The sequence below is a fragment of the Macrobrachium nipponense genome, chromosome 15, assembly GCF_015104395.2.
Source record: "Macrobrachium nipponense isolate FS-2020 chromosome 15, ASM1510439v2, whole genome shotgun sequence".
In the NCBI taxonomy this organism is placed as follows: Eukaryota; Metazoa; Arthropoda; class Malacostraca; order Decapoda; family Palaemonidae; genus Macrobrachium; species Macrobrachium nipponense.
The window spans coordinates 23,081,480-23,093,940 of record NC_087208.1 but is presented as its reverse complement, the minus strand read 5'-3'; the positions used below and the strand labels follow the sequence as shown (position 1 = coordinate 23,093,940).

General features: G+C 42.9%; 1 protein-coding gene across 1 annotated transcript in view; it reads right to left on the bottom strand.

Annotated features, from left to right (window-relative positions):
* The window catches only part of LOC135227030 (protein timeless-like), a 269,166-nt gene that overhangs the window by 134,729 nt on the left and 121,976 nt on the right, over nt 1-12,461 (bottom strand). The window contains 1 exon segment of the mRNA XM_064266817.1: nt 4,151-4,225. Within this exon segment, the coding sequence (XP_064122887.1) occupies nt 4,151-4,225 (75 nt within the window).

Here is a 12,461-nt window from a genome sequence, read left to right as displayed (position 1 = left end):
CTAAATCATAGAGAAGGATCTACAGCTCGATGAAAGATGAAAGATGTCACTAGTATAGATCATATATAGCAAAGGTCCAAGAACACCAGGAATGACATCAGTAGAGCTATTTTACTTTCCATCAACACAGGTCCTTTGAGTTCTGCCTATTAAAAAGTCATTGAAAATTAATAAAGTTCCAAGGAATCCCAATAATATTAGTCAGTAGATAACAGTTTTATGAGTCACAGGGTCAGATGCAGCACTAAAATCTAAACCTTCTATGCATGCCTCTGCACCCTCATTAATAGCACTCTGCAAGTCGGCAGATACAGTAGTATTGACAAGAGTGCATCACAAGTACCAAGGACTTTATAAAATCCAAATTGCAATGCTGGAGCAGGTTATTATCTTCAACAAATCTACAAAGATGCTTTGAGAGCAACCCCTCAAAAAAATTACATAAAACAGGGGTAACTGAAATCGAGCTATATTCTGAAGGATATGAGGAGGAACTTTCCCTTCCTCCAAACAAGAGGGAAAATTTGCATGTTAAAAAGGATTGAGCAGAGCTTCATTGAACCTTTGGAGGATTAATTAGATAATGTATTCCCTCCTTCCCTGATGGGTTGCAAACATTTCTTTGTTTGTTCTGATGTTTGTATCTACTTTTACTTGTAGTGTCTAACACTTACACTGACATCAACATTGCCAAAGGTCCCACTTTGAGAGTATTCTTTGTCCTGGAGCTCATTTTATTTATGACACCACCTAGCTGGAAGCATGGGCTCTTGCTTTTTCTAATATTGGCTTCCATAATGGTAATTAGCATGGGGGCAATCTCTGCAGAAGGGAGGGGTGATCACCATTCTTCTGTAGCATGCACATATAGTTGTTTCCCATGACAGAAGGGGACTTTTTGTCATTTGGAATGGAATCCATCAATCAGCATGTGTATCTCACTCAGTTTGTAATAAGCAACACAACCTCTCACTCACATTCTACTGTTAATATCAGGTCATCTAAATATGACCTCCAAGGGATGCAGCAGAACTGCTTAATCCACTTTCTTTACAGCATTGCTTCCTTAAGACTTACAAATGTGTAGGGTAAGAAGGTGGCCACATTTTACTCTTTAACCTGATGGGTTTGTGATAAAACACATATCTTCAAGACTATCATCCGTTCAATCCAACCATATCAATTTACAAATATCTGAGTAAATATTTACATGGGAAGATTATGTTGAGAGAAAAATCAGGATGCCGACATTGTATATCAGAGGAAATGGGGTTAGATTAGGAAATCAACTATTTATACTAATAAGTGATTAACAATTGGACCAGAACCTGTGGGCATGCAATAAAATATCCCTGGTAAAAATAAGACCACTGTACAAGCATTTATACATCAAACTTTACTAAATGCTTGCTCCTAGTTCAAGAAAAGAAGGTATACCCAGACCTAAATGGGATCCTATAAAGCCTCAATTGATAACATTCTCTGCATTCTATGGCTAAATTCTCTTTACATCCCCCATTGTTAGTTTCAGACACAAGGGGTATTTATGAACAATCCGGTTTTATGGGGCTCATCTAGTGCCACAAAATTGGTGATGTATGACGCCATAACGGACTGAGTTCTGGTTATTGGCGCCATAAGGTGCCTCCTGGGGCCATAAGGCGCCTTATGGCGCCATAACATACCTATCAGAGGCACCATAAATCGCTAAGTTTCGGTCAATAGCGGTTTTCGCTTATAGGCACCCCCTCGGGAACGGAACCCTTGCCGATAACCGGGGACTGGCTGCCTCTGGCAAAGAGCCTAAGTGTCAGAGGCCCTTACAGTTATTAAGAACTGAGGAGAAAACAGACATGTTAAGAGAGGGCAGAAGTCATGGAGAAGCAGTAGTCCACTTCCGCGTGACTGAAAGCGAAGTTGCTTGCACTGAGAATGAATGTGAGCAGGGCAAAATACTTGGGGAGGTCATTCTTGGAGAAGTTCTCGCTGCTTCTTTACTACTATCCCACCAACTGACCGGGATTTTAAAGAACTTTGTGGTCTGTACAAATTGATCAGAAAAGTCAGGCAGATACAGAAAATGGCAAAGTCGCGGGATAAGAATGAAGAAAGGGCCACAAATTTCATCAATACCGTTAATGAAATAGTGAAGCCCTATCATGCCCTGTTTGTGCAAATGTACAATTGCCTCAACAAGGTGGTGTCTCCTGAAATCCCTAACGAAGCACCTCCTGAAGAAGGTGAAGAGGTGCCCTCAGAGAATATGCAACTCCTCCACGTTCCTGTACAGTCTATCTACATCGTCATTCATCAGGCTGCATAGCTATAACATCATCATCATCTTTAATGAACATTCATCACCAGTAAGTGCTGTATGATTTAATATTATTATTATAATATTTATGTCATATATTATAACAGTAAATAACATGAAGATATAGAATATTGCTGTACAAAGGTTTTCCCTTTATCCATGAATAAATTTATAGATACATTATACAGAAAAAACCCGATATATATATATATATATATATATATATATATATACTATATATATATATAGCGTATTAATGAATGTTATCCTGTATTCATCATGTATAGCAAATACAATCGCATGGATTTTTCCACTTACTATCAATGCAAAAATACAAATAGTCTCTATTTACCATTTCAAGTTGAATGAACTAACTGACATTGTAAAAAAGGAATCTATACTGTTTTCAAAATCTTTATAATCAATAGAACGTTAGACAATAATGCATCTTAAAAATTGCATGAAGAGTACTGTTTGAGAGTTTTGACTTCAGCTTCTAAATCTCTAAATTACTCTAAGTATGACATGCTTCTCATCCTATATTTTGATAAAAGCATCTCCAATTATTAAAGCAAATTGTCTCAATACAGAAGGACTACATGCAAAGAAATTGGCTCTGCTCATGAAACAAACCCTAGACTCCTAAAATACATATATACAACCCATACATGATAATTTTAGAAGTCAAACAAATCAGGTTGTTATGACTGTGCCAGAAAAAATCTCATCCAAGCTATGTAACATTCATATCATGTCAATATATTTGATTTATTCAAATAACATGCAACATATAAAACGGTACATCTAAAGTTTTGGGTCATGCAATGCACTTTAACACCTTGATAATGACTTCAAATTTATCAGCAAAATGTTGTAAATCATCTATGCAATGATAATTCAATAATTCAAAAGCTTTGCTCAACTTGAAATTTTAAACAATGAATTCCAGAGGAACTGCTAAATCTACTGTGGGTGAGCAACAGTTTACAAAGAACTGATGCAAATGTCTGTACGTATTTACCCCAATAGAAAGGAATGAAATCAAATGAGAATTTTAAAGTAAAAAAATGATTGAACAAAGAATCAAACAGCATTACTTAATTCTTCAAAATTGAAAAATTCATAGGGATTTTTGTCTAAAATCTACACTTATTACCATAATTATTGATGTATGAAATTAATGTACCACACTTTTTCTGTAAGCAAATCACTCTAGTTACAAACTACAGTTGCATAAGCATTAGGCTAAACTCAATTAAATTTCTTTAAGCCAATATCATGAAATGATAACCAGTGGACCAGATCAGTGCTTATGATGTTTTATTTATTCATTGTAATAAATATGCTCAACTTTATCATACAGTGTTCATACCATACTGAACTGATAACATGTTTATATCTATTACTTACCTCTACACAGAAGTGCACTTTACAAAATCACGAAGATCATTTCTGTGTCATAGTAAGGTGTCCTTAACAATGTGCAAAAATACAATTAACTCATAACGTAAATTTTTGGCAGCAATTTATGGCACTATTCAAAAAAGACATGCACTTGTATCCAGAAAGTTAATATCCTCTTGAGGGTTACAAATATTCCTCATAAATTAAAATGAATGAAATAATGGGTATAATTACTTGTAGTTAAGTTTTAGAATTCCAGTGCAAAATAAGGTGCTCAACTTAATATTCGCAGAACCTGAGTTTTGTTAAGATCTAAGCCTAACAAATAATAAAGCAGAGTTAAAATGTTGTATCTATTCTGATGTTAGTGTCAGGAATAAAGCAATTAATCAACAGCACAGAACTGCTTTCATGAAAGCATGAATAACTCACAGGTTGAATCTCTTCGCAAAGCTTAGTACATTCACTGGAAGTGATGAAGCCTCGAGCAGCAGCATTCTAGAATACCTGTCAAGGGAAGATATTTATATTCAATTTTTTCCTATCCGAAATGAGTAGTTGGCAAGTATATATAGTTCCATTAATTTACAAGGCAGTCTTCACAGAAAACAGAAATTGGAATTCTTATAATAAGCATTAAGACTATTTCTCCTTAACTTGTACATATATCCCAGTCAACTTCACTCAATACTTATTACAATGGTGTAATATTGCAATGCTGTGATACAATAAAAAAAAAATAACCAAGCAATACACAAATGTCAGGTTCCAATTTTTCTTCCTAAAGAAAAGAGAGGTCACAGTTCCAGCATAAAAAAGGGATTTTGACGTAAGGAAAAATCTATTTCTGGGCGATTGGCTCGTTGTCGCCAGCGAAAATATCCTTTAATCTATTATTTCTAGGGTAAATGTACTAAACACATACCAGAGAATAAATAAAATAAAGAAAGAAGGTCAGTATAACTGACTCGCTCACCCTCCAGGAGGGTGTCGGTATGAACACTAGGCGAGTGAGACCACTACCACGAGCCAAATGCCAATAGAAATCTCCCACTACAAAATCCCTCCAAGAGGGGAGCCGACCCACAGAGTGAGCAGCTCGTACTACTACTACTCCATCCCATGCTGCCGACTGCTGCGCCTCTGGTGGCCATCCTGAAGTTAGCAGACAATCTTGGGTTGCGAAGGGATGGGTAGGGTGGGATTTCGCTGGCGACACGAGCCAATCGCCCAGAAATAGATTTTTCCTTACGTCAAAATCCCATTTTCTGGGCTCAGCTCGTGTCGCTGCGCGAAATCGTACCAGAGAAATAGCACAAGATTGTAAACAAAAAGTAATAAAATGAGAATAAAAATAAAATAAATCAGAATAGGTCTCAAATAAAAGATAAAATATATATGAATAGACTATAATTGCTAAAAGATACATATACACAGGGGTATAAAAAAATAGAAATATGCTTAAATTACCCATAAATCTAATCATGTTTGTTAACATAAGGTAATTACATATGTACAGGTAAAATTATTTAAATGTATCAATGTTATCTGTGTAACAGCATGTATCAAAAAGTATAATAGCAATTAATAAAAACAATCAACAATAATAATATATAAAAGAATGTATATGACTAAATATACAAAACCCGTAATCATTATAATATGATGTATCCCCTAGCATAAAAATAAGGGGAAACATCCATGAGATCAATGTTTATAATCATTTGTGAGTGTCCCTAACCAGACAATAAGGGGCACCCACTACACTATCACAAAAGCAGCTAAGACACAAGGTGAATGCAAATGAACCAGGTAGGAATAGAACGAACTTTTGGGTGAGGCAGGTAGAAAGGAGGACTGAATCTTCTACTACAAACTAGCTAGAGTCAGGGGAAACTATGTTACCCGCTGCTACTGCTGGGAATTTCAGAGCTTCCAAGGACTTAAGTAGTGACGTTTGAACACTGTCGGCGATTTCCATCCAGTATACTTTTTCAACTCATCGAAGTTCATATAGTTGGAAATATATTAATTGAGGTGGCTACTGCCCTGACATCATGTGCTTTCGGGAAAGGAGTCAGGATTGGCTTGCTTAATAAAGTACAGGATTTGTTGCCTGATGCCTTTAATGGATAAAGTTCCACCTTTTTCCCTCCTAAAGAGGGGACCCGACGAAGATGAGGAGGTCCTAGACAGAAAGGCTCGTAAGGTTGTAAACTGGGCAAAGAGATACATCTTGTGGAAGGGGTAGTACCTTCCAAGGTTCCCACCTCATCAAAGGATCTTCATTCTTTGCTAAAAAGCTACGTTCCGGAGAAAGTAGGACTTCTCCTGTGGGAAGGAACTGAATATGATCCGGGTCTCTGGATAGAGCCGACAGTTCTGAAATTCTTGCTCCTGAAGCTAAGCTTAATAAGAATAGGGTTTTCTTAAGAGCATTATAAACGAGCATGTGTCATTATCGGTTTCGGAAGCCAGTTTTTAGGACATCGTTTAAGAACCATGAAACTGACGTAGGCCTAACAGAAGGCCTAAGCCTAGCACATGCCTTAGGAATAGACGAGAAGTAGGAATCCGTCAATCTATGTTAAATCCAAATTGAAATATCTTTTTCAAAGCTGACTTGGTTTGTCGTAATCGTGCTAGCTGCTAAACCTTTTTCAAATAAGGATCTGAAAAAGGATATAGCTGAATTAACTGTCATGATTCTAATATCCGAATCTCTCAGGAAGGTTGCTAACTTTTTGACAGCAGCATCATACTGCCTCAAAGTCGAATCCCTTTTATCGGATTCTAAGAATAGAATATTCTGAGGGTCAATATTCGCATCTCTTTTTGCCGCAAACTTCATGAAATCCATAAAGTGGGTTTTGAGAATCCCTGAGGAAGCGAACACAGTCTTCATTTGCACTGACTGGGAGAGCTTGGGACTGGGGATCTGAAGAGGACGAAGGCCCAGCTCCAAAATTAGAGGATACCAGTTGCTCTTCGGCCAGTCTGGGGCTACTAGAGCCACTTGACCCTTGAATGTCCTGAGTTTGTTCAATACTTTCATGAGGAGATTCACTGGAGGGAAGACGTAAATCTCTCCCCCGCCCCAGTTGTTCCAGTCTAGAGCCAGGGCGTCCGTTGGCATAGGCCAGAGGGTCCAGGTTGGGGGCTACATAACACGGTAGTTTGTGGTTCGCTTGTGATGCGAAGAGGTCCACCTGTAAGCCTGGGGGGACTCTTTGAAGGATCCATTGGAACGAACTGTTGTTCCAGTGACCATTCAGACTCTAGGGGTACTGATCGGGATAGGGCGTCTGCTATGACGTTTCTTATTCCAGCTATGTGAGTGGAGGAAAGATGCCAACTGAACTTGTCTGCCAGGGAGAAGATGGCTATCATGACGTGATTTAGATGACGTGACTTGGAGCCTCCTCTGTTTATACAATGTACTACCACTGCGCTGTCCAGGGACTAGCTTTATGTGGGAGTAACTTGGGTGGGCGTAAACCTTTTTAGAGTCAAGAACACTGCCATTGCCTCCAGTACGTTTATATGGAACTGACGGCAAACTGAGGTGACCAAGTCCCTTGAACCTTTTTGAACATGGGCAATACCCTCCCAGCCGCTTAAGGACGCGTCTGTGTGGATGGTGACCCCTGGTGGAGGGAACTGAAGGGTACTGACATTGATAAATTCTTGACTCTCGCCCATGGCCGAAGTCGATTCTTTAGAATCAGAGGCACTGAGGATAGTTTGTCCTTGGACCTGACGTTTGCTCGCGAGCGCCAGATTCTGGTTAGGTCTTTCAGTTTGGCTTTCATTAAGACGTTTGTCACTGATGCAAACTGGAGAGAACCCAGGATCCTTTCCTGGGCTCTACCTTGACGCTAGTTTGTGACTTAGAAATTGCTTGACTGACTTTGCTATTTCTTTCCTTTTGGTTGATGGAATCGACAGAGTGTGGGATGCTAGATTCCATTGAATGCCCAGCCACTGAAAGTTTGACTCTGGAGTGAGTCTTGATTTGGTCATGTTTTATTTTGAAGCCTAGATATTCCAGGAACTGAATCACTTTCAGAGTAGCTCTGTTGCATTCCTCGACTGTTGGGGCCCAGATCAACCAATCGTCGAGATACGCTACTACCATGATCCCTTGCGATCTGAGTTGTTGCACTACCACTTCCGCTAGCTTCGTGAACACTCTGGGTGCCACGTTGAGTCCGAATGGAACTACTTTGAAGGAGAATGTCTGGTCTCCTATCTTGAAACCCAGATACGGACGGAAGTGTCTTGCAATAGGATATGATAGTAAGCGTCTGTAAGATCGATAGAGGTGGTGACAGCCCCACGGGGAAGTATCCGTCGCACCTGTGAGATCGTCGAGCATCTTGAACTTGTCGCAGCGGATGGCTAAGTTTAAGCGGGACAAGTCTAAGATTACCCTTCTTTTTTGTGAGCCTTTCTTTGGCACGCTGAACAAGCGACCTTGAAATTTTAATCTCTTGACTCTCGCTATAGCTCCTTTTTGAAGGAGATCGTCTGCGTACTCTGTCAATTCCTTGGAAGGAAGTTGACGGAAAGGTCTGGATGGATGGTGGGTTCGTCAACCAGCTCCAACCCAGACCTTTTGACACTATGCTCTGAGCCCATTGGCTGAAGTTCCACCGGTGGCGAAAGTTGAAACAGCCTCCCTCCTACCTGAAGTTCTTCATTGGTTCCTGGTAACCGCCTCGGCCTCCTCTGAAGTGCTTTCCCCTGTTAAAGGGGCCTCCCGATCCTCTCCCACGAAAGGAACGCTTACCTCTAACCTCCCTTACCCGAGATGGCGTAAGAGGTGGAGGGCTGAGGCTGAGGGGATATCACATAAATTGGGCTGTGATTGACCTTTAGAAGTGGAGGGTTGGCTGTCTGCACTAACGGTACTGTTGGAACTTGTTGAGGAAAAGCGTAGTTGCTTCTTCTGGTAAGGTTGGAAAACGCCTGGGTTTTCTTTTGTCCCCCCCTACCTTTAGGAGTCAGGTCTTGCCTCCTCTTAGCCGAAACCCCAAAGGCCCCAACGATCCTTAAGGCTCTGGTTTAACCTGGTAGCCTCTGACTGGACCTCCTTAACCATAGCTTCTGGGAAGAGATCTGCTCCCAGATGCTAGACGAGAGTAACCTATTCGGTTCATGCCGAATGGTTGCCTCTTGTAGGACATGCTTCCTACAATTCGTCCGAGCAGTGGCAAACTCAACATATCTGACTGTACCGTTTGAGTCAGGGCTTTGGTCATGAGCTTAAAAAATCGGTTCTGATCATAAAGCCATGGTAGCTACCTCAGACATAGCCATAGAATTGATGGATCTGGCTAGACGCGATTTTGCATCAAACTCACCTGAATAAGGCTATCTGGGAGCCTGGGTAGCTTTTCACCAAACTGCTCCATAGCACAGTCCGGTTTGAGTTTGCCAGCTGAGAATGTATTCGGCAAGTCTTCCCACATTCTCCAACTGAGGGGAGCAACGGAGAAGTGGGATCCGCTTCCTTCAACTGCGGTATAGGTTCCCCCCTTCTGGGCCGCTGGGTATGGTCGACCTCGCGATCTTGGTTAGGAACGGAGCGGGGTACCTCTCCATCCATTGTAAAAATGGTAAAGGGACTCTTAAATGGTTGTATCTTTGTGTTAGAACAATTCCATGTCCCCTCTAAACACCTGAGCCATTCTCTCTGAGCCTGGTCTCGTGAGTAGAGGACTGTCTCCTTAGGTACCTTATCGTCCCGCACCATAGCCGACGGCGGAGTAAGCCTTGCGTAGCCTATGAACGGGAGGCTGGAGGTCTTCCGGGAAGAACTCGAAGTCCTCTATTCTTCGAGTCCCAAATTCCGGTATAGAGATGAGACCGTCCTGGAAGGGGCGTATGACGCTACTCTCCACGGATTGTTCATAGAGAAACTGAGGTAGTGAGTCATACGGAGGAAGTTGGGATCCACTCGTGTTGGACAGTGGAGGAGAGGCTAGAGGAGCTTCTCTCAGCCCGGCTATAATGGAGTCCTGGGAAGTAATCCTGTCCGACAGACTAGAGATCATTTGCTCCATGCTACGCTTTAAGGACCCAACCATGGTCACCTCCCACCTGTTGCAACAGGCCAGCATTGGAGTCCAAAGCCGGAGCTGCTGCGGAGGTGGAGGGGAGGCTCTGAATCGGAACCAAAGGTAGCGGAACTGGTGATTCTGCCGGAGTGCGAGATCTCTCCTGGAGGATTTACCTCCTCGAGGACTTAGAGCCGGAGCTAGAAGCTTTAGACCTGGATGCTCCGGGATTCCCAGCCGGAGACTTACGGGAGGAGGATGAAGCCGAAGTCGTCTTCTTAGACGACGACGACGTCTTAGTCAAAGTCATCACCTTAGACTTGACCTTAGTCTAACCGAAGCACCAGGAGGAGAATATATTTCGTCACCCGTAAAGCCTTGGAAGGATGGAGAGGTTGCAGGAGTAGAAGAAACAGTTACGCCCAAGGGTGACCCTTGGGTGTCCACCGTACCTACCTCGACCAACAGGTCGTCTATACCTACCATAGGTTCAACATTAATATCTAGGGTCGCGACATCCGTAGAGATATCCTGGTCCTGATCAGTTAATGAGGTGGCCAGCTGTTGTTGGATGAAGGCGATAGTCGGATCCGCTTCTACCGGGTCGACGATCCTGTCGCCTTGCCTCCGGGAAGATTAGTAATGCCAACCGCTTCTCTAGGATGTAGGGCTGTCCCTTGGCGGCGTTTTTTCCAAAACCGCCGACCCAGGCCCGCAGGGTAGCCAGTGCGGTATCTCTTACCGCCGAGCCTGGAAGAGAAGGCGTAGTTTAGATTTAAGAATCACTTAAACTAAAACTTAAAGTATAACTTAAATTAATTGCCTTAAGTTAATATGATGAAAACTTAAGCGCTAAAAAAGAAGCGGAGCAGCTACTGGAGATTGTAAAACTTACCCCTTCCAAAAGCTGGCTCACCAGATCGTAACATATGGTACACGTTTCATGGTACCAGACCTGGATGTCCCGAGCGGAGTCGCGCATGGAGCATGGGACCGGCACAACTTCGTGTCCACAAGGGTCCTGAATGTGGCGGAACATCCCGATGCTCACAGTTGGTGGCCTGTAAGTGGGGAGACACATGAGTATCTTAAAAAACATCACTTACAGTCTAAAGGACAGAAGAGCTCCGATGCATGCCGGAGCTCGGAAAAATTTAAAAAATTTGGGCATAACCCCTCCCTGCATCGCCTGAATAGGCTATAATCCCGGAGAGATCCGGTAAGATATTGTAAGGGAGGGGGATGGTTTAAGGTTTCTTAAGATAAACTTAAAAAAGATAACTTAAACTAACACCACAAGCAAACCGGACTAAGTCCAGTGCGTAGCGGAGTGTAGTAACTCAGCAAAACGGTAAGGTTAGTAGAGACCCCTGTATGCTCCGGTCCACCCTACTGGGTGGACTAACAACTTTTCCGCTGATACCAGGACTTCCGATCAGAAGGAGCCCTAGTAAGATGGGAAAGAGCGAGAAGACATACAGGCTCAAGCTAGCCCGGAGCGACAAGGTAGCGCGGAGGTGGGCAAGGCCAGTACCCCCCACTCCGTACCAACCGGCCGGACCGAGAAGCCGGAGAGGTCGAGACCAGTCTGGGTCTGTCCCGACTCCCTAGCCCCTCCGCCTGAGGGGAGAGAGGGAGGCAGGCTCGGGTATGAGGAGCGAGCATGGGCAGAAACCACCGACCCGCCCCCGCCCGACTCTATGGAAGAGCGGGAGGGGGGGAATGAGAATGACAGGCGGCGTCTGGCTGGCCCGTGATCACGAAGTGACCACGAGGCGGTAAGACCAAAACGACAACTAAGCCTAGGACAACCACTGATCAGGGAAATGCTATCGGGAAACATACTGAACTGAAAAGCGGAGGAAATAAGCCCAATGGGCCGCACCAAACTGATCAGAGAGATGCTATAGGGAAGCAACCGAACTGATGAGCGGTAGTATAGGCTCAAAGAGCCAGGACCTAGGGCTAAGCCAGAAACGCCTAACTAACCTAACAATAATAAAATACACATTTATATAAATAAATAAAATGAAAGAAAGAAACAATATAGCAGGAGAAAAAAAAATCCGGATGGGTACGACTAACCCGAAGGCAAGTCTACCACTCAAAGCTAGTCAGAGGCCGATACTAAGAACCTGGACTAGGGTCTGGATAGAAGAAGCCTACGTAGGTAAATACATGCATGCATGACAAACCTGAGTAGACCGTACCCTAAGTAAAGCGGATAATCATAAAGAGCGAAGATAAATAAGGGGATGTTCTAGGTATGGGAGACCAAGAACGAGACCCATCACGAGGCAGAACATGCTGCCATGCTTCCGACCCCGAGATCGTATTTATACCTAAAAAACGGCAAATACTGTCTCAGGGCCGGAAAAAACCAACTACCGTAAATACTGAGTACTTAACTTAGCTGCTGCGATAGCTGCACGCTCCATAATAGAAAATCCAATGAAAGGGCACAAAAAACACAGAGAGGAAAAATATCACAACCGACTCGTGGGTGCTAACTTGAAAGGATGGCCACCGAGAGCGCAGCAGTCTGGCAGCATGGGATGGAGTAGTAGTAGTACGAGCTGCTCACTCTGTGGGTCGGCTCCCCTCTTGGAGGGATTTTGTAGTGGGAGATTTCTATTGGCATTTGGCTCGTGGTAGTGGTCTCACTCGCCTAGTGTTCATAC